This window comes from Macaca fascicularis, chromosome 10, assembly GCF_037993035.2.
Source record: "Macaca fascicularis isolate 582-1 chromosome 10, T2T-MFA8v1.1".
Taxonomy (NCBI): domain Eukaryota; kingdom Metazoa; phylum Chordata; class Mammalia; order Primates; family Cercopithecidae; genus Macaca; species Macaca fascicularis.
Genome location: NC_088384.1, coordinates 94,265,377 through 94,287,889, shown reverse-complemented (window position 1 = coordinate 94,287,889; position 22,513 = coordinate 94,265,377). Strand labels below are relative to the sequence as shown.

The 22,513-nt window shown below is 53.1% G+C and overlaps 1 protein-coding gene across 1 annotated transcript in view; it reads left to right on the top strand.

The window, feature by feature from the left end:
- The first annotated feature begins 1,376 nt into the window (after positions 1 to 1,376).
- TGM2 (transglutaminase 2) overlaps positions 1,377 to 22,513 on the top strand; it is a 38,312-nt gene continuing 17,175 nt past the window's right edge. Inside the window, exons 1-6 of the mRNA XM_005568975.4 lie at positions 1,377 to 1,464; positions 4,973 to 5,152; positions 11,002 to 11,244; positions 15,902 to 16,020; positions 18,456 to 18,584; positions 19,655 to 19,832. Of these exons, the coding sequence (XP_005569032.1) occupies positions 1,455 to 1,464; positions 4,973 to 5,152; positions 11,002 to 11,244; positions 15,902 to 16,020; positions 18,456 to 18,584; positions 19,655 to 19,832 (859 nt within the window). The 5' untranslated portion in view covers positions 1,377 to 1,454. The remainder of the gene's footprint in view (positions 1,465 to 4,972; positions 5,153 to 11,001; positions 11,245 to 15,901; positions 16,021 to 18,455; positions 18,585 to 19,654; positions 19,833 to 22,513) is intronic.

Genomic DNA, 22,513 nt, shown 5'->3' with positions numbered 1-22,513 from the left:
GAGCTTGTTCCAGCAAAAGTGCCAGGGGAGCCCCGTGGGCCTCTGTCTCTCCAGGAACCCTTCCCACTCAGGGCTCACAGTGGATCTGGAAGCACAGGAGATCAGGAGACCAGAGAAACCAGGATGAGAGATAGGCCCCCTGGTTGCCAGGTTCGAGAAGTCCTAGGCTGAGTCCCTGGAAGGTTGGCCGTGCTCCTTTCTGGCACACAGTGGGGCCTCAAGAAAGCTCAGTGGATGGATGGATTGAGGGAGGGAGGGAAGAGAACATGGAGGGAGGGATGGATGAGGGATGAGTGGATGGATAGATGGATGGGTAGGTGATGCAAGGGTGAGTGGATGGATGGGTAGATGGATGGCTGATTAGATGGATGGCTGATTAGATGGATGGCTGATTAGATGGATGGATGGGTAGATGGATGGCTGATTAGATGGATGGCTGATTAGATGGATGGCTGATTAGACAGATACAAGGATGGGTGAGATTGGAGGATTATCTGGGTTTTGCTACAGGAAGGGACACGGGTGTGCCTGTTTTTGCAGGTGTGTCTGCATGTCTGTACCTGAGTCCATGCCGGCATGTCTACCCACCTCTGAGTAGCCACATATTTGTGTGTCTGTGGGTGCCCTCTCTGATTTTGCATCCACAACTAGCAGCGGCATTTGGCGTCCGGGAGCTCTGTATGTGTGCCAGGTGCCTGTGGACACCTGATCCTCTGTGTCCACAGCTGTGTGTGGCTCGCAGTCAAGGCTACCTGGCTGTGCCAGGCTGTATCTGTGTCCTGGTGTGTGTCTGCAATTAGAATCTGATGTTGTATCCATGTCACTGTGTCTGTGTGTCCAGCTGTGTCTGGTGTATCCGTGGGAGTGTATCTGTGTGTGTATCTCCACAGCCCTATGTGTCTGTGTCTGCTCCCCGTGTATGTGTACCTGAGTGTGTGTGTGTGTGTGTGTGTGTGTGTGTGTGTGTGTGTGTGTTGGGTGTGGGGAAGTGTTCTTGATCCCAGATCTGACCTGAGAGTCCACGTCTCTGTGTCCAGGTGCACCCAGGTTCCGTTGTGTGTTTCTGTGAGGGTGCTGCGTGTGTCTGTATCTGAGTGTATGTGTCCACGTGTCTGTTCTCCAAGGTCTGACTCTGTGGGTCCAGGTGTGTCTATGTCCTGGGCTAGTTGTGTGTCCCTGTCCGCTCCCCCAGGGGGCGCCCTCGCCCGGCCGCCGTCCCTCCTTCGGGCTCCGGTCCCCTGGGTAAGCCCCAGCGCTGGCGGCGTGGGCCGGGGACTGGGCACTGGGTGGCCTCCCAGGTCGCCGCCTTCCCGCGGGGCCCCGCCCCCGGCCCGCCCCAAAGCGGGCTATAAATTAGCGCCGCGCCCCGCCTCGGCAGTGCCAGCCGCCAGTGGTCGCACTTGGAGGGTCCTGCTGCCAGTGTAAGGAGCCACCGCCCCCGCCCCCGCCCGAACATGGCCGAGGGTGAGTATCAGAGTCAGCGCAGCCGCCACTCAGGGGCTCCGGGGCATTGGGGGTCAGGACCTGGTGGGAGCTGAATTCCTAAGTCCTGATTTGGAGAGCAACAGGCAGACTCGGCTGGGTGGGGAGGCGCCTCGATGCTGCTTGGAGCCTCAGTTTCCCGGTCCACAGTGCATAACCATTAACCCTTGCCTCCCTGGATCAGGTGAGGCAATGGAACGCAAAGGGGTCCTGGCTGGCAAGAACCACCCGTACCTAAGTGTTCTGAAGCCAGGCCAGCACCCCCTGCACAGCTCCAGGCACACATCAGGGAGCCAGCCCCCACTGACTGACCGGGGACACGTGCCAGTGGTCCGCCAGGACAGTAGTTTCCAGTTTGCAACACTGTAACCCAGTGGTGTGCAAGCCAAGCCTGGCTGAGTCCTTGGCTCCAGCGCCCAGAGAGGAGCTTTCAGCATCCTATCGGGGAGGCTTCGGAAACCAGGCTGGTTCTTCCCGCCCTCACGTTCTGCAACCCCAGACCTTGGCCACTTGTTGAGTCTCGCCTATAAAATAAGAACAACAGTGTCAGTCTTTGGTGCATCTATGAGGAAGGAGAGGAGTGGAACAGAGGCTTAATTTCATACCTGCACCCTCCTCCCACATCCCCCCAAACACAAGCAGCACTGTCTTGGGTCCCAGCGGGAGGAATTTCTACCATGGAGGATGTCACTGCTGGACCCAGAATCCCAGCTGGCTCTTGGGTCAAGTTCATCTGGGGATGGCTTCTGCACCCATTGCAACCCCCAGGAAGGGGTGTGGTACAGGGACATGGGGCAGGTGGAGCAGGAATGGGTGGCAGGAACTGTGGACCCGCCTGACCCTGCTGTGTGATCTCAGCCACCCGCCTCCCTCGGACCCAGCTCCCAATACACTGTGATGTGTCGCTTTGGTGGCCGCTTGTCCTCAATGCATCTTCTCACCCCCCCGTGGTCAAAAGCAGGGCTCAGTGGAGCTGGGAGATCCTGGAGATGCCAGTTATGATGAGCCCCCAGCCCCGTGTCACAGTGGGCACTTCTGACAGAGGTCTCACTGGCCTGGAAGACCTAGGCCTTTTCTCAGTGCAGAAATCCTATAAATCCTACAATTCTAGACCCCAGTGTTTCTGCACCTTTGGAGCTGGGCGTGATTTCTGGAAACCCGTCTTCGGACAATAGATGGAGAAAATGCCCCAGCTCCCACAGCCCGGGGACTGGCCATATCTCCGGGGTCTTCCACGGGAACAACAATGGCCTCTTTCATACTCAAGCTCCCTGGGACTGAAGTTTCCAAAAACAACATTTTCTCACCGCAACAGGCCAGCAGGAAGTTTTCCCTTCTGGCCACTGAGGTCTCTTCTGTTGTGATTACACGGGGACCGACATCCCTGATACTTCAGTGGCGCAGAACTATCTGCCCCCAGGTTTGAGAACAACACAGGACGTGGCGAGGGAGGGTCGTAAGAGGGGCTGGAGAACGAACTGAGCTGTAGCGAGGTGGTTCCCAGGGCAGAATCCTAGGGAATGCCACAGCTCTGGATTCCAATCCCAAAGCAGCCACTTGCTCTGGGACCTGGGGCCACCTGGTGTCTTTGTCTACAAAATGGAAATCATGATAGCATCTAGGTAAGTGGAGTTGTTTTGGGATTTAAGTTGAGATAATTCACATAAAAGGCACTTTGCATGTCATTTTTGGAATAGTCGAAGGTGAGCCAGAGACCTGGGCTCTCCCACTGCAAGAACCAACTTGCGGCGTGACTCTGAACAAATTCCTGCCCCTGGGCCTCACTTGGACCACATGCTGTCCAGTGGCCCCACTCTCAGAGAGTCTGTCTTGCCCACTCCTCCCACCTTAAGGGCTTCCCAATCTTGACCTTGAGCTTGCCAAGGTTTATGAGATTTGTTTTCCCCCAAGACCCCCACCCATCTGTCACCCTGACTGCCCTGGTCCTCTGCTCCATCTGAAACTGTAAATGGAACTTTTACATATCAAGCTTCTGTCCTGGGCTGGCCCTGGGGAAGGGGGTTCCCAACACGTCTTCTAGACTCACAGCAGCCCCTTGAGACTTCAGAGGAGGAGGCCAGAGAGGGGGAGACACTTATCCAGGCTCACACAGCAGCACAGCAGAACTAAAATCTACCTCTGGAAGTCTTCAAAGCTCCTATCATGTTAAAAATGTTTTGTGGTGGAGAATATTGAACATACATAAAAGTAGATAGAATTGTTTAATAAATTCCTATGTCCCCGTCACCCAGCCCTGACCACCGTGGCGTCTCCTGCCCTTGTGCACCTTCTCTGTTATTCGCCAGGAAATCTCAGACATCACATCATGTCATCTGTCAATGTTTCAGTATATGCCTTTAAAGGATAAGGACTCTCTTTTTTAACACAAGCAAATTAACAAAAATTCTTTGATATCACCATTATGCCATCAGTATTTAAATTTCCGGTTGTCTTGTACATGTAATAAATGTTTTAAAATACGTTTTTGAAATCAAGATCCAAATAAGATCAATACATCACAATGGGTTTACATTTCTCTTTACAGGTTCTCTCTTCAATGTTTTGTTCATTTTCTTTCTTGCAATCTATTTATTAAAGAAACCGGACCCTTTGTCAATAGTTTCCCTGTGTATGAAGTTTGTCAATTACATCCCGGTTCTATGTTTAACTTGTTCCTCAGCCCAGGGTATTTCCTGTAAATTGGACATTGGATCTAAAGGCAAAGCCCATGTCATTGACCTATACCAAATACTGCCCCTGTTTAAACCAAAAGAACCCTCTGATAGCAATAGAATAGCTCATGTTTACTGAGTATTTATTACACAACAGACATTGTACTAAGTGTTTTACATGCATTAATTCATTTCATGCTCACACCAGCCCTGGGAGGTAGATTCTACTGTTCCCCATGGCTGCTGGAGGTCACACAGCTAGGAAGTGCCACAGGGGTCACAACCTTGTGATTAAAAGATTTAGGGAAAGCTGGGCACTGTGGCTCACACCTGCACTTTGGTAGATCAAGGCAGGAGCATCGCTTGGCCCAGGAGTTTGAGACCAGCCTGGGCAACATGGCAAAACCAAAAATGAAAAAATTATCTAGGCACATACCTATAGTCCCAGCTTACTGATAAATGAAGAAATTAGTGTTGCATGCCTGTCCTCTCAGCTACTGAGGAGGCTAAGGTGGGAGGATCCCTTAAACCCAGGAATTCAAGGCTACAGTGAGCTACAATCACACCACTGCACTCCAGCCTGGGCAACAAAGCAAGACCTTGTCTCAATTAAATTAAAAAGAAAAAAGGGGTTAGGGAGATTGGGCCCCGCCCAGCCCCTGTGTGACCAGGGTTGGGGAGAGAGGTCAGTCAAAAGAATGGCCATGCTTCATGGGGAGTAAGAGGGTACAAGGCCCCCATGTCTAGGGAGGGCAGGTGCATCGCTGGGGGTCTGAAGGCTGCCCCCGAGGCTCATGCATCTCCTTCTGTTTCCATAGATCTGGTCTTGGAGAGGTGTGATCTGGAGCTGGAGACCAATGGCCGAGACCACCACACGGCCGACCTGTGCCGGGAGAAGCTGGTGGTGCGACGGGGCCAGCCCTTCTGGCTGACCCTGCACTTTGAGGGCCGCAACTACGAGGCCAGTGTAGACAGTCTTACCTTCAGTGTCGTGACCGGTGAGTACCTGCATCCTCACTCCTCCACCACCACCACCACCACCACCACCTCCTCTCCACCCTGACATGTCCCAGACCCCTGACAGAGAACAAAACAAATAACTTTACCCCTCTTTGTTCCCTGGGAGATTGCCACCTGTCATTAGCCCCATTTTAGAGATGAGGGAACTGAGGCCCTGAAAGGGAGAAGATGTCATGCAGACCACCAGTTTTGTGAGCAAGTCTGTGCCTCTGGACCCCTGAGCTTCTGAAAGCCTATTATCACCAGGGTTGCAGGTCAGCCTTCAACGAGGAAAGCTGATCAAGATCCCATCTACAGGCCGGGCGCGGTGGCTCACACCTGTAATCCCAGCACTTTGGGAGACCGAGGTGGGTGGATCACCTGAGGTCGGAAGTTCGAGACCAGCCTGACCAACATGGAGAAACCCCATCTCTACTAAAAATACCAAATTAGCGGGGTGTGGTGGCGCATGCCTGTAATCCCAGCTACTTGGGAGGCTGAGGCAGGAGAATCGCTTGAACCCAGGAGGCAGAGGTTGCGGTGAGCCGAGATCATGCCATTGCACTCCAGCCTGGGTAATAAGAGTGAAACTCTGTCTCAAAAAAAAAATCCCATCCACAAGCCAGGCACAGTGGTACATGCCTATAATCCCAGCTATTTGGGAGGCTGAGGTGAGAGGATCATTTGAGCCTAGGTCTTTGAATCCAGCCTGGACAACATAGCAAGACACCACCTTAAAGGAAAAAAGAGAAAGATCCTGTCTGCCCTTTCCCATATCAAAACAACTTTCTAATCCCTCTGCAGCCTGAAATCTGTGCAACCCAGCCAGGCACCTGGATCAGGCCCAAATCAGGCCTGGGTGGCAGAGAAAGAGCCCAGTTGGCTTCAGCCTTCTATATGAGCAGTTCTGGGTCCCAGCAGTTCATTCTCCAAGCATTTGGCAGCTGCCTCAGTCTCTGAGGCTGGACAGAGAGACCTGGATTCTAGCGCAGGCTGGGTTGCCTACCTGCTGTGTGACCTTAGGCAAATTACTTAACCTCTCTGAACCTGAGTTTCGTTATCTGAAAGCCCTCATATTGCAAGGTTCTTAAGTGTCTGCTGTGGGGGAGGGCCTGCGGATGTTTGCAGCTGTTGCTTATCTTCGTACTGGGGCCGCAGGAATGGGTAAAGGGATGCCAAGGCCCCAGGCATCTCATCCCCAGATGCGTCGTGCCCAATTTTCTTTGTTGGCCATTCCTGGGAAAATGCCCTCAAATGCCAAATTAGTGGGGCTGGTTTCTGGTGGGAGCCACTCCCTTGAGGTCAGTGAGGGGCCACCTGGCTAGGACTCGGGGTGGGAAAGGCCAGCTCTTTCTGAAGTATCCGAGGGCAGAGATGGCAGCAAGCATTCCTTGGCTGAGGCCTGCATTGACCTAGAAGGCCGTTGATAAGGCTTATCATGGGGACTGCAGGCTCGCCTCGGATACCTCCTCCATCCGTCTGCTCCCTGCCCCTGGCCTCCTGGTAGAGACACACCCATTGCCCAGGAACTCCCCCCATAAGCACCCTGGCCCCGTAGGTCACTTGCTAACAGAGCCAAGGAGCCCCCAGCAAGTCTCTGACCTTCCAGCCTCAGTTTCCCCCTCTATGAAGTGGAAAGTGAGGGTACTTGGCAGTTAAGGACTGGATCTGGTGGCCTGAGAAAAGTCAGGCTTGTGGTAGTGAAACTCACAACATCTATGGCACACCCGCTGAACGCATGCTTGTCTTGAATCCTCACAGCTTAGAAGTTATAAAGGACTCCATTTTGCAGACGGGAAAGCTGAGGCTCGGAAAGGTAGTCACTGGCTCAGGAGGGTCAGTCACACAGTGAGTTAGGGACACAGAAGGCTTCCAACCCTGACCGCAGGGTGAGGCTTTTCATCCGTATGTCCCTGCAGTAGGCACACTGATCACAAGTGCCTGCCGGGTCTCAGTGTGTTCCTCTGTGAAATGGAATGGTAGGTGAGCTGCTGGCTTGGGCAGCCTGTGATTTCTACTTTCTTTTTTATTTATTTTTCTTTCTCTAAACTTTTATTTTAAGTTCATGGGTACATGTGCAGGTTTGTTGTGTAGGTAAACTCGGGTCATGGGGGTTTGTTGTACAGATTATTTTGTCACCCAGGTACTGAGTCTAGTACCCAAGCGTTATTTTTTCTGCTCCTCTCCCTCCTCCCACCCTCAAGGAGGCCCCAGTGTGTGCTGTTTCCCTCTATGCGTCCATGTGTTCTTGTCATTTCGCTCCCACTTATAAGTGAGAACATGGATTTGGTTTTCTGCTCCTGCGCTCGTTCGCTAAGGATAAGGCCGCCTTCTTTTCTCTTCTTTTACTCTCCAGATGTCCCCTCACCTTTTTTTTTTTTTTTTTTTGAGACAAAGTCTCGCTCTGTCGCCCAGGCTGGAGTACGGTGGCGTGATCTCGGCTCACTGCAAGCTCCGCCTCCCGGGTTTACACCATTCTCCTGCCTCAGCCTCCCGAGTAGCTGGGACTACAGGCGCCCGCCACCACGCCGGCTAATTTTTAATATTTTTAGTAGAGACGGGATTTCACCGTGTTAGCCAGGATGGTTTCGATCTTCTGACCTTGTGATCCGCCCACCTCGGCCTCCCAAAGTGCTAGGATTACAGGTGTGAGCCACCGCACCCAGCCCAGATGTCCCCTTTCTTATTTCTCCTCCAATTGTCTGGGCAGCGTAGTGTTAGGTGATTAGGGTCCTGAGTTTGGGGTTGGGTGAAGGGCCACTGCTGACCTTCCCACCCCAGCCAGCTAATCTCTGTCCTCCAGTCTCCACCAACTTATCTCAAACCATAACCAACCTGCCCTGGTCACTTCCGCAGCCCCTGTCGGCAGCCACAGAGGAGCCCAGATCTCTGAGTACAGAGTGCACACATCTTCCCTGTCCAAGCAACCAAGAAATTCCCGAGGCCTGGGGAAGCCTGAGGGACAATACCAGGAAACCGGGCCCTCCCTCAACTCCACGCCTGGCCTGGGTCAGCACTCGGTTCAAGGCCTGGCCAGCTGACTCTGCTCCTGTGCGGGAACATTCTAGCTTGTGATGGGAAACTGAGGCCCAGAGAAGCAGGAGAGCTGGCTAAGGTCACTCAGCGAATGGAGCTGAGTGAATGTGAAAGTGAATGTGTGGCCTGACCCCACACATTCCTAGATGTTGTGTGTTTTCACCCAGACAGTTCGAGACCTGACAGATTCTGTTATGGGGTCCAGGCCACACTAGACAAATGCCATCCTTGTTAGAGGGATAAAGCTCTGGTTCCCTCCAAGGATGGGGTTGGGTTTGAGGGGGTGTGGCTGTGGCCGTAGGAGTGAAGTCAGCCTGGAGGAGTGAAAGTAACCCTTATGAGGCGAATAGAAGGCTTTACTCTAGAAGGTTCTGCTCACCCACCCCATCCCAGCCCGGCCACCATGGTCTGGGATAGTGGCCAGGACCCTAGGCTCCCTGTGGTCATTTGGGCACAGAGTCGTCCTCATGGTGCCCCTGGTCCCACAAAGAGGATGGTGTAGAACCGCAGCCAAGGACTTTGTGAAGCCAGCTTACGCGAGCAGCGGGTGGACCGTGGGACAGCCTGTCCTTCTCCTGTCCCCCCGAGATCTGGGAAGAAAGGGGTGTGTGAGTGTGTGTGACTGTGTGTGCATGGCTGTCCCAAGATAGAGAGAAAGGGAAATGCGTTTCCTGACTTGTCCCCGAGGGTAAAATGTCAACAGCGACATTGGCAATGGGACCTGGCCCAGGCCTGATGCCACAGAGACCAGATCATTGATCCTCTGAGCGGGGACGTTTCTGAGATTGGAAGGAGGGCCTTTAAGAATTAAGTAAGGGCCACAAGCATAAACTGAGGCTGTCCTGAGCAAACTGTGATGCTTGGTCACCCCAGCGCCACCCCGCTCAGCCTCAGTTTCCATATCTGTGAAGTTCTTCAATAAAACTAGACAATCTCTACCTTCCACTCCAGTTCTCATAATCTACTATTTAGCCTGAGAATTCATATTTTTAGTGGCCCCTTCTAATAACACTGACGATCGCTCACATTTCCTGCATGATAACTGAGCTGGTCACTGTTCAAAATGCTTTCTATGAACTCTCTCATGGAACCTTCGAAACAGATCCAGGAGGCGTTCATGAAAACTGAACAAGGCTAACTATGATTTCCTGAGCACTTACTATACACCAGGCGCCTTGTGGGATGCTTGGCATGCCTGTCCTCTTTAAGCTTCACAACAACCTTATAGGGAGGTACTGCCACTGGCCCCATTTTACAGATGAGAAAACTGTGGCATAGAGAAGCTAAGTAACTTGTCCAAGTTCATAGAGCCAGTTTCGAACCTGAGACTGGACCCTCCCGGGCATGTGGCCTAAGCCTGTTTTCTTCTTGGATAAGAAGGCAGATCAGAGAGGCCTGGTGATGTGGCCCAGGTCACACAGTACTCAGGGGCAGAGTGGGGGAACCAGACCTACCTAGGGTGGGTCTGGGACCCCAAGCCTGCACGGCTACTCCCTGAATGCCAGCTCTGGAAGTCAGGGAGCATTCAAAGGCTTCCAGTTGGTCCCTGGCACTTGGGCAGGGCCCCAGAGGCCTGTGTCGTGCCTGTTAGTTCATGGTTACATTTGAGCTGGGTGTGGGTGGGGCTGGCTGGCAGGGAGGAGGGGGCTGAGGGCTGGGAGGGAGCCCCAGGGTGAGCAGGCCCCAATAATGTCAGCAGCGGGTGGGCAGAGCTGCAGAGAGGGAGATGTAAGAATAAAAATAAACTTTCCTGGGCACCCGCCCAGCCAGGCAGAGAACGTCCTCTGTCTCCTCTCCACCACCCATGTCCAGAAAGTGACCGGCCCCTCCTCGCCCTGCCCATGACTCAGACCTGCCTGTGGGGGTGGCCCTCCCCTCCACCTGGAAAAGTCCCTCAGGCTTCCCCAGGCCTCGGGAATTTCTTGGTTGCTTGGAGAGTGTGCCCATCGCTGTGCCTTTGAGAACCCGGCCAGGGAGTGTCCTGTTTGGGAAGGAGAGGCACCGTAGAAGACAACTGAGAGCTAAAGACCCACTTCAGATGCGACCTTTGCCACAAACTCCTAGGATATCCTTGGGAGACCCCCTTCCCTCTGAGCCTCGGTGTTCTCACCTGGGCAAGGGGTCTCAAAGGAAGCAGGTGCTTCATAAAGTGTAAAAGGCTGTAGGAAGGAGAGGGGTGGTTATGACCAGCATCTCAGAACTGCCTGTGGAGATGCGGGGGACAGCAGTTGGGGGGGCTCAGGGAGACAGACACCTAGAGGCTGTGTGGGCCAGCCAGCATCCTCCGCTGGCCTACCGCAAGGGGCTCTCCGAGGAAGGAGGTCCCTTCCTGCTCAGTGTCTGGGCTTCCTTCTCTGAGGGAAAAAGCGGGACGCTAGCAGGTAGAGGATTTAGGCAGGAAAGGGGGGCCCTGGGGCATCTTGCCTAATCCTTGTTTATGCTACACAAATGAGCCAGGCAATCCCAGAGAGAGGGATGGGCTTGTCCCAAGTCACGTCATTGCAGAGCGGTGGAATGAGCCTTGGCTCCGGGTTGCCTGGCCCTCTCTCAGGAGGACTCTCTAGTTGAGGACATGTGTATGCCTGTGGTTTTTTATGCATTCCCACAAAACCACCCCGAAAGGCTGGGGTTCTGAGCCCCTCTTTACAGATGAGGAAACTGAGGCTCAAGGAGACAAAACTTCTTGCCAAAGTTATTTCAGTGGTTAGTGGCAGAACTAGGCCTGGACCCCAAGCCGGGGGACCTCAGGTAGGTGCCCTGCCGTGCCAGCCCTGCCACCCCTAGCTCACAGCTACTGCTTCTCCCTCCACAGGCCCAGCCCCCAGCCAGGAGGCCGGGACCAAGGCCCGTTTTCCACTACGAGATGCTGTGGAGGAGGGTGACTGGACGGCCACCGTGGTGGACCAGCAAGACTGCACCCTCTCGCTGCAGCTCACCACCCCGGCCAACGCCCCCATCGGCCTGTATCGCCTCAGCCTGGAGGCCTCCACTGGCTACCAGGGATCCAGCTTTGTGCTGGGCCACTTCATCTTGCTCTTCAATGCCTGGTGCCCAGGTGAGCCACACGCCGTCCACTCACAGCGTTGGGGTGGGCAGGGCTGGATCCGCCCATGGAGGCCACTGGAGGTGGGAAGAACAGGGGATAAGAGACACACATCAAAGTGGACTGAGTGGGGCCCACTGTGCTCCAGCCTCACAAAACCCTCAAGACATGAGTACTCCTGTTATCCCTGTTTATAGAAACAAAATGAGGCCGGTCTCAGTGATCCATGCCTATAATCTCGGTCCTTTGGGAGGCTGAGGAGGGAGGATCACTTGAGTGAGCCAGAAGTTTAAGACCAGCCTGGGCAGCAGAGCAAGACCCTGTCTCTACAAAAAAAAAAAAAAAAAATTTAACAGTAGCTGGGTGTGGTAGTGCACGCCTGTGGTCCCAGCTAATTGGGAGGTTGAGATGGGAGGATCATTTGTGTCCAGGAGGTGGAGGCTGCAGTGAGCTGTGATTATACCACTGCACTCCAGCCTGGATAACAGAGTGAGACCCTGCCTCTAAAAAACTAAAAATACAAAGAAGTAGAATGATATGCCCAATTCCAGATATTTACCAAGGGACTTCATTCACTGTTTGAGGCCTGTGTATTCCCAGACCACTATGAACTGGGGCTTAGCGGTGACTTGGTTTCAAAAGCTACACATCAGAAAAAGGGTGCCCAGCTGATGCCCAGGCCCGGGCACTATGTCCTGGTTCTGTTTCATGGGGCCCTGTTTTTGTTTTTTGTTTTTTGAGACAGAGTTTTGCTCTTGTTGCCTGGGCTGGAATGCAATGGTACGATCTCGGCTCACTGCAGCCTCCGCCCACCAAGTTCAAGCAATTCTCCTGCCTCAGCCTCCCGGGTAGCTGGGATTACAAGCATGTGCCACCACGCCTGGCTAATTTTTATATTTTTAGTAGAGACAGAGTTTCACCATGTTGGCCAGGCTGGTCCCGAACTCCTGACCTCAGGTGATCCACCCGCCTCAGCCTCCCAAAGTGCTGGGATTACAAGCATGATCCACTGTGCCTGGCCGAGGTGGGCAGCCATGTTTTAAATCTCACCCAGACTGGTTTGGGGAAGGGAAACGGGGAGTGAGGTTGGGGGGAGGGCTGAGGGAGGGGGGTGAGTAGGAGCAGTTTGACTGTCCAGCTGCCTTCTTACGCACTGTCTCAGTCGGGCCTCTCAACAATCCTAAGGGTGACATGACAGCGTCCCCACTTCACACACAGGAAACTGAGGAGGCAGGGGTTGCCCATCACCTCCCCAGGCCTCGATTTTCCCATCTAACTAGCAAGGCAGTCGGGTCTAATGATCTGTTTCCTTTCTGCTCTAATGAAACAAAGCAGGGGGACAAGCATCATGGGCCAGGCCCCTCCTGGGAATTGTGTGTCCGTCCTCAAAAGGGCGGAAATTCCGGCCTCCTGGCTGTTAGACCACCACCTTCCTGCTGGCCCACTGCTTTATCTTTTTTCTTCTTTATTTTGAGGCAATTTATATTTGAGCAGAAAGCTTTTAAAATTTTTCTCGTTTCCATATTTTGACTTTTATTTCCCAGTATAACAGTAGGCCATGACAGCATTCTCTTTAGAAAAGCTTCAAGCCCAGGTGCAGTGTAATCCCACGCCTGTAATTCCACACTTGTAATCCCTGCACTTTGGGAGGCTGAGGCAGGGGGATCACTTGAGCGAGGAGTTCAAGACCAACCTTGCCAGCATGGTGAAACTCACCATCTCTATAAAAAAATACAAAAATTAGCCTGATGTGATGACACACACCTACCTGTAGTCCCAACTACTCAGGAGGCTAAGGTGGGATCATCTCTTGAGTTCAGGAGGTTGAGGCTGCAGTTAGCTAGGATTGTGCCACTGTACTCCAGCCTGGGTGACAGAGAAAGACTCTGTCTCAAAAAAAGGGGAGGGGAGGGCTTCAAGACTACAGAGAAACGGCCTCACCCTTTGACCCCTCCTCCTGGGGGAACACCATTGTTAGATATTTTGCGGGGGCTCCCCTCCTTAGGCCAGTCTGCACGTGCCTGGAGAAACTGCTGTATTGTTTAGGGCTCTGTCTCTCTATCACAAACATAAAAGGATCCCACCGTATACATTAACCTACAACTTGGTTTTTTCCCCTTGCAATACACTGTGAGGATCTGTCCACATTGGTCTGCATACATGTGTTCATTCATTCTTTCTTTCTTTTTTTCTTTTTTTTTGAGACCGAGGATCTCTCTGTCACCCAGGCTGGAGTGCAGCAGTGAAATCTCGGCTCACTGCAACCTCTGTCTCCCGGGTTGAAATGATTCTCCTGCCTCAGCCTCCCGTGTAGCTGGGACTACAGGCATGCACCACCACGCTGGGCTAATTTTTGTATTTTTAGTAGAGACGGAGTTTCACCATGTTGGCCAGGCTGATCTCAAACTCCTGACCTCAGGTGATCCGCCCACCTTGGGCTCCCAAAGTGCTAGGATTATAGACGTGAGCCACCATGCCCGGCCACATCTGCTCATTCTTTCTAAGGGCCTCGAGTGTCCTGTGTCTTGCCCATGTGGATGGTCTAGCCCCCACTGATGGACAAGAGGTTGTGCCTGGAGGCTCATGGCACGCAGGGACCATGTGTCAATGAGCACCATTGCTTCAGACCCTGTGGCCAATGGAATGATGGAATGATTTCTCGGAACAGAAGTAGCCTTACTGGATCCCCCCGCCCCATAGGTTTGTTTTGAATTTTAGTCAACTGCAGAGGGTCGCAACTAGTTGGCAGCTCTGCCAACAGGACAGGAACACGCCGGTGTCCCCACCCTTGTCCACACCACAGGGTTTCAGAGTTCAGGGAATGGGGAGCGTGGTTCTGGGGGATGGCCCCCTTCCTCCTCCTTGGCCTCACCCGGCGGGTTGGAGTGGCGGTCAGCCAAGCGGCACAGTGACTAAAGTGACCCACATCCCGGGGCGGGAGCTGTAGAGCTGGTGATGCAGAGGCAGGAAGTTGGGCTGGGGTGAGCGCAGGAGCGCTACGGGAGGAAATCAGTCTGATGGGTGGGAAAGGGCCAGGTCTGCCTGGAAAATGGGACCCTCCTATACGTCAGCTCCAAGACCAATATGATCGAGTGCCAGTTATATGCAAGGCTTCACGTCCCCAGTGCCCCCACCTTTACCAGATGGAGACCTGAGCTGGGGACGTCACAGTCTTGGCATCCTGAGCTGGGGTGGGGACAGTTCAACAAGTGCTGACACTCATTCTAATGTTGAAACACTGTGGGTTGTCCTTTCTCTTTCATTCTTTATCCCACATCCTCCGGCTGCTGCAGAGCCATTATAGTTCATTGACTTCAGGGTTAATTTTTATAGAAGTTTCCAGAGCCAAAGATCAGAATACACAAGAGACTTGGCCTCTTTCCCATTTTTCCTCACTGTGATGAAAGTGGGGGCTGCTGGTCGCCGCAGATGGGCATGACAAAGCCCAGGGGTCTGAGGGTCCGGCAGCTGCTTCCTTCCCAGGCCACCTTCTCCATTAGACCTGACAGGCACAGTGCCTGGGGCCCGAGAAACTTTTAGGGGCCCGTGAACATGTTTTAATTTAATTTAAAATCAGAAGAAAAAAATGAACATTTAAGTTGAACAATAGGTTTTAATATGTAATACTGAGATAGCTGTCATTAACCAAGGCAGTCATTTTTCAATTACTTTTTTTCTCATGGAGGAAGGAATGCATGAAGTCAAGACTGCCTGCGGCTCACCAAAGTCATAATGCGGCTCCAGATTGCCCCTTCTTGGCCTCAGTTTCTTCACCAGTGAAGTGGAGTCAGTAAAGCCCGCCTGATCTTTGGCCTCCTACCATCTGGTCCCAACTTCCTCAGCCCCCTCTTCTCCCCTCACTGGCCACAGACAACTAAATGCCCTGCATTTTCCAGCAGCCAAAACTTTGTTCTTTCTGGTCCTCTGCTTAGAATGCCACCCTCCAGGTTCCAACTCTCTAAACCTTAATCATTTTTCAAGACAGCATTCAGATGCCACCTCCTCCAGGGAGCCCTCTGTGACTCCCTCAAGCTGGACAGGACCCCACCTCTCCTGAGCTGCAGGAATCCTTTCTTGGCCTTCCCCTCTGCTACTGAGCTCTCTCTCCCTTGAATCATGCGCCTCCCTCATGCTACCTCAGGGCTTTCGTTTCCAAAGCACCTTTCAGATCTGCATTTTGGGCTGGCACAGTGAGATGTTAAGGTGGGCAAAGAAGGCAAAGTAGCCTACCCAGGGTCACACAGCAAATGAGGCTCAGGAGTTTCCTAACTCCTGGTCCAGTGCTCCTCTGTCTTTAGTCTCAATTTTCCTAGCTATAAAATATTTCTGAGCCTTGGTTTTCCCATCTTTAAAATGGGACTTTCAAGGGTCCGTTCCTCATAAGGCTGTTCTGGAGATTAAATTTATTAACACAGGCCAGACATTTATCACAGGTCCCGGCACGTGGTGAGTGTTGGAGAAATGGCAGCCTTTGTTGTCACTAACCGATAACACCTTATCTCACTGATGTGGGATTATTCCTTAATGGTGACTTTCTCTAATTAAAAGAAGGATGGATCTCTGAGACACTGGCTTGGCCTAGGGAGGTGGCACCCTTGACTGCCAGATTTGCGGGGACCCTGGGGCCTCTGCAGACCCAGAGCTGAGGTCCCTTTCTTCCTGCCTGCAGCGGACGCTGTGTACCTGGACTCGGAAGAGGAGCGGCGGGAGTACGTCCTCACCCAGCAGGGCTTTATCTACCAGGGCTCGGCCAAGTTCATCAAGAGCATACCTTGGAATTTTGGGCAGGTAGGGGCAACACCTTGTTTCTCCCAACCATCTCAGGCCCTTCTGTGTGCCTGACCCTGTGTCTGGGGGCAGCCAAAGCTGCATAGGTGGGAGTGAGTCACAGAGTCACCCACTTCATGCTGTCATGGATGCAAAGGCCCTGAAACAGCTGAAGGTTCAGAGAGGGCCAAGGCTGGCCTGAGGTCACACAGCAAAGGTGGTGGCCCTGGATTCAAGGTGGGGAAAGAACTAGGAGAGCCTTTGGGAGCTGTGAAGTTGGTTGGTATCCCGGGAAGGGGGAAGAGGGAACAGTAAAGCTCATGTATTTAAATAATAGGCAGTACTTAGAGGGCACTCGCTGTGTGCTAGGCATGTGCTAAGAAGGGGCTTTAAACCCTCACCCAGATCAGTGGTTCTCAGGATCACTGAAAGACAGTGTTAAAATACTAGGGGGTGAGAATTTGCTCTTCAAACAAGTTCCCAGGTGATGCTGATGCTGCTTGTCTAGTAACCGTACTTTGCGAACAAACAAGCCTGAAATTTAGGGACTAAAAACAACCATCACTTATTATTTGTTACAAGTCTATGGGTCAGCCGTGCATGGCTGTCTAGGCTGGGCTTGGCTGGCCTCAGCCGATGGCTCATCTGTTTCATGTGGTTTCTCACTCTCCAGCCGGCCAGCCTGGGCTGGTTCTCTAAACCAGTGATGATAAATTTCATTTATCATCCATCCACCTGTAAAAATTCTTGAGACTGCTGGGAAAACTCACAAAGCAAGAACTATTGCACCCCTGGCCACTCAACCTCCTGGTGTGTTAGGAGGTATTGGCCTCCTGGGGTGGGGTTCACCCTGAGGCTTCCCCCAGCAGCCTCTGGGGCAGGGTTCAATGTTCAGGCCTAGAGGGTCCTACCCTGAAACCATAGGGAAATCTTCCCTGTATGGTCTCAGGCTCTGACCAAAGTTTTCTCATCTGAATATTGTCATGATAATTGCAAAACTGTCTGCCCAGCAACCCCATAGCCTGCTGTGGGATAGAAATGAAATGGGGGTATGACCGTGATGCATAAAATACATCAGAAAATGAATTGGCTCTGATTTTTCATGGCTTTTTATTCTCTCCTGAGAAGGAGAACAAAGTCAATTTCTTCCTTTATTTCCCAGGGTCCTGTTTTGTATCCGGGCTTGTGCTGGGCTATGGGACATAGCCCTTGCAAAGCTTCTGAAGGGGATCACAGTCCAGGAAGATGAGACTTAGAGGAAGGAAGGAATAACAGCCTATGGGGATCGGGGGGACTTCTTGAAGTAGGGAATATTTGAGCTGGGCTTTGAAGAACAAATAGGAGTTTGCCACGCAAGGAGGTGTGTGCACGATATCCTAGGCCAAGGGAACTATGCATGTGAAAGCTCAGAGGTTGGAAAGTTTACGTCACGCCTGAGACGTACGTTGTAGCTTGGGGCATACCTTGTGTGTGAAGGAGCCCCAAGAGATGAGGTGGGAGAAGCCAGCAGTGTCCAGGTTGTGGAACAGCCCTGAACATCAGGCTGATGGCAATAGGGAGCCACAGAGGGTTCACGCCATGGAAGGCTATTGTGCAGCTTGGAGGGAGATCCGGCCCAGGAAAGGACCACAGAGGTGGGGGGAAGAGAGCAGACAGAAGGGCCCCGCAGGTGGATGGTCCAATGGAAGGTGGCAAGAAGGGGTCCTGCTTTTGAGAAAGATGACATTTGAATGGCAAGGCTGAGATGGTGTGAGCCCTGCAGAGAGCAGCAGGAAGCGCATTCTGAGCAGAGAAATAGCACGTGCAAGGGCCCTGGGACAGCGAGCCTGGGCAGAGTGAGTATGGGTGTGAGTGGTGAGAGATGAAGTCAAAGAGGGGATGGGGGCAGATTGTGAAGGGCGTTGTGGGTTGCACGGGGAAGTCTGGGTTTTACTGTGGATACGGTTGAAACAGAAGAGTGATGGGACTGGCTTTCTGTATTTAGAATCTGTCTCAGTTCCCATCAGAGCAGTGTGTGTGGGCTGGGTCGGAGGGGGACGAGGGGCTGACATCAGCTCTGCAGGGTGGGCCACGCCTTGGGGAAGTGGGAGATTTGGCTGAGCAAGAGGAGAAAGGGACAGTGACAGGGCCCAGGGTGACCCTGAGGGGGAGCCCCAGGGACACTGGGCTGCCCACTCCATGGGCTCCTGCTCCAGATTCCCAGGTCCCCTCAACCAGGTCCTGGATGAAGATTGTCACCCCCTTTGTCACACACTTATGGCTCACCCAGTCATTGTCCCACTCCATTCCCTCCTGGGCCAAGAGAAGCTGCCACCAGAGGGATCTGGCAGACTCAGCTGGAGCCTCGCAGTCTGCTGTGTGGGACAGAGCAGGAAACAGTGGAGGCTTCAAGGCAGGCTTCCTGAAGGAAGTGCCTTCCTAGCTTCCTCCTTCTTCTCTTGTTTCCTCTGACACAGTTTGAAGATGGGATCCTAGACATCTGCCTGATCCTTCTAGATGTCAACCCCAAGTTCCTGAAGAACGCCGGCCGTGACTGCTCCCGCCGCAGCAGCCCCGTCTACGTGGGTCGGGTGGTGAGCGGCATGGTGAGTGAGTGGCAGGGCCTTCCGGGGTGGGGCCCACAGGGGGCTCCCGCAGGCCCCTCCCTCGCAGTGGAGACACAGGCCATTCACTGTGCTGGGCGCGGTGGGGGGACCTAGGAGATGGGTAAGTCTCGAGGAAGAGACCTTACTTTGGAAAGATATGATTTACACAGATGAGGCTGATGCTGTGAGATCCCCCAGAGCAATTAATTTATTCAGTTCTTCAGCGGATGTTTATCAAGTACCACTTGTGTCCTAGGCACTGGGGATACAGCTGTGTACAAGTCCCGTGTGATCTCTAACTTTATGGAGCCTGTGTTATAGAGGGTAGGGGAGAGGAGACAGACACTAACCAAAATACCGTATGAACGAGCAGGCAGTCATAAATGACGGTGCACGCTCTGAAGGAACCCGAGGTGTGACAATGCTGGACCGCAGGGCCAGGCTCCGGGAGGGGCTGAGAGGCTCCCTAAGGTGGTACCCAGGAGAAGGGCATTCCAGGCAGAGGGTACAGCTGTGAAAAGGCCCTGAGAAGGGAGCGACTTTGGCAGGTTTGAGGAAGGAAGGGAGGCCAGTGTGCCCGGAGTGGAGTGAGCAGGGCCTGTGGGTGCAGAGGAAGCTGCAGAGGTGGGCAGGGGTGAGACCAGAAGGGCCTCGTGGATCGCGGTCAGGAGGCTGATTTTATTCTTGAGGTAATGGGAGTTCAGGGCGAACGACACAATCTGGGGTGGGAGACCCAAGCAGGTCTTTGTAAAACTGAGATCACGCCATGTCACTCCCGAGCAATCCTGTGTTCTTCACAGGACAGAGTCACATCCCCAGCATGGCGTTCAAGACCTTGACCCTGCCCCACCTCCTTCTTCCCCATCTCCCTCCTGTCCCCGGCTCCAGCCCCCACCCTCTGCCACACACCGCAGTCTGTCACACCATGGCCCCTTTGCCCCTGCTCTTTCCTCACCGTGGAGCTCCCCTCCCCGCCTTTCACCCCACGCCTGCTGCGCTCACGCTCACCCAGGCGGCACAGCTGTCACCCCATCCCAGGTTCAGTCCCCGTGCTGCCCTACTGGTTGCAGGTCAACTGCAACGATGACCAGGGTGTGCTGCTGGGACGCTGGGACAACAACTACGGGGACGGTGTCAGTCCCATGTCCTGGATCGGCAGCGTGGACATCCTGCGGCGCTGGAAGAACCACGGCTGCCAGCGCGTCAAGTACGGCCAGTGCTGGGTCTTTGCCGCCGTGGCCTGCACAGGTGAGCTGCTTGCTGGGATGTGGGTCCTGAGCCCTGGGAGGAGCACAAAGAGCACCAGAGTAGGAATCAGGACATCCCTGCCCCTGCCACCAACACTCTCAATGTGCTATGTGGCCTAGAGCCTGTGACCACCCTCTCCGGTCCTTTATCCAATAGCCATTCCTCCGGTGGTGGTCAGGATCAAGGGCTATTATTTGGGAGACTGCACGGGCTCGGGGCTGAGAACTTGGGCACTGGAGCCAAGCACACCTGAGTTAAAAACCCCCACCCTCACACCACTTGCTCTGTGACCTTGAGCAAATGACTTCTTTCTGAACCTCAGTTTCCTCATCTGGAAAATGGGGACAACATCAAGACCTTCCTCCTAGAGTGGGTGTGACATGAAGCTGCTCAGCATAGAACCTGGCCCAGTGTTGCTCTCAGCAAATATTAGCCAGTAATAACTGGATCCTAACAGTAACATCAGTGTCAAGAAACAAAGCATGTTCTAAATGTCAAGGGGGAATAGCAAGCAATTTAAAACCAAAAAAGTAAAAAAAATTTAAAACAAAAATCTTAAAAATTTAAGGCCAGAAAATATTGATGATTGTTGCCAGGCTAATCACGGTGCTTATGAAAATGGGTTAGCATCACACACTGGCTAAGAATGTGGACTCGAGACAGGAGGATCGCTTGAGGCCAGGAGTTTGAGACCAGCCTGGGCAATGTAGTGAGACCTTGTCTCTACAAAAAAAATAAAACAAATAAAAATTAGCAGGCATGGTTGTGTGTGCCTGTAGTCTTGGCTACTCAGGAGGCTGAGGCAGGAGGATCACTTGAGCCCAGGAGGTTGGCTGAAATGAGCTATGATTGTGCCATTGCACTCCAGCCTGGGCAACAGAGCAAGATCCTCTCTCTCAAAAAAAAAAAAAAAAAAGAGCACAGATTCTGGAGTCAAGGCCTGGGGTTCAAATCCTAGCTCTGCTTCCTACCAGCTGTGTGTCCTTAGGTAAATCACTTAACTCCTCTGAACCACAGTTCCATTGTGTGTAAAATGGGCGTGACAGTAGTGTCTTTATCCTGGGATGGTTGTGAGGATTAAATGAGTTAATATGTGTGAGGTAGCTGAGCGTGGTAGTGGTGCACCTGTAGTCTTAGCTATTTGGAAGGCTGAGGCAGGGGGATCACTTGAGCCCAGGAGGTCAAGGCTGCAGTGTGTCATGATTGCACCACTGTACTCCAGCCTGGGTGACAGAGCGAGACCCCATCTCTAAATAAATAAATGAATGTGGGAAGTGCTTAAAATGATCTTGGGCGCATGATAGAAAATACTTTTGTGATGATATTTATTGTCATGACTATCATTATTACCAGGCTCAATCTAAAAGGCTGGTCTAGGCTTCCCAGCTTTTCTGATTCCAAAACCAGTGCTAAGGCCCTGGAAAGGGTCCCTGGGAGGCCCCCAGCACATCCTCCACACCAGAGGCTGGGTCAGGGCAGCCTAACCTAGGTTCTCAGCCCGGCTGCCCTTGCCTTCTGACCCCTGCCTCTCTGCCTGGGACTGCCTGTTCCCCGTGACCTCTAAGTTCCTTTTTCTTGTGGAAACTCCCTCATCCGAGACACTTCCCTCTGAGAGCCCTAAAACACATCTTTTCAAAGAAGCCCATGGGTTTTCCTGGAGAAAACCCATAATCCAAGGCCTGGGTCCCCAGGCTCACCCGCAGAAACCCTGGTCACCCTGGTCACCCTGGGCTATGGCCGCCTGAACGTTTAGCAGCAGATCCTGCCCTCCGCTGCCCACTGCAGGGCTGTGTTCCGGTCCCTGCAGCCTCTTCCCAGGCTGTGTAGGATGGAGCCAGGGAAAACTTGGCCAAGAAAAGGGCTGTCTGACCACCGTGGCCGTAGAGTTCGTGTGAAGAACCAGTGGTGAATTGGCCCGTGAACTCTGGAGCTGGACCGCCAGGGTTTGAATCCACCTCTGCCTCTAACCCCTGGGTGGACTTGGGCAAGAGAATTGATGCCTCCAAGCCTCAGTTTCCTCATCTGTAAAGTGGAGACAGTAGTGACTGATCTCATTCATAGGAAGCTCTTCATACCAGGGCGAGATCACTCCGCACAGTCTCTGGCTCTGGTTAGCCTTGGGTTTGGGGATTTCCAGGGGAGCCTGGGGTTCCAGCTTTCTCAGCCGGATCCCTCGCTGCACTTCCTCGATGTCAATGAATCAGCCAGCACTGATGGACGACGTTTGCCATAACGGGCACCGTGACGCACTGTGCTGTTCCCAGGCACCCCCTCAGTGCTTGCTCTGGGAATGAGCAGATGAGGCTCTGCCCACACCTGCGGCCTCTCTCTGAATCACCGCAAATCCCCACAAGCTGCTATTATTCACTTCTCTTACTGAGGAGGAAATGGAGGCTCAGAGAGGGCAGGGGCTTGCCCAAGGTCACACAGCTGGTGAGCGGCAGGGTCAGGCTCTGATCCAGGTGTGCACAGTGCTGGGGCAGCCTCCTGTTAGACCGTGTCCTGGGAGGCCAGGACACCATCCCTGGGGGAAGAGTGGCGCTTGGCTCCCTGGACAGCAGAGACAGGCCTCCCCCGTCCTCCGGTGTGTACTCAGGCCCGTTGCATGGTGGGATAAGAGCTGCGGTTAGGACACCAGCCTTCGCTGAGGGCAGCCTTAGGGCAGCCTTAGGGCTGAGCTC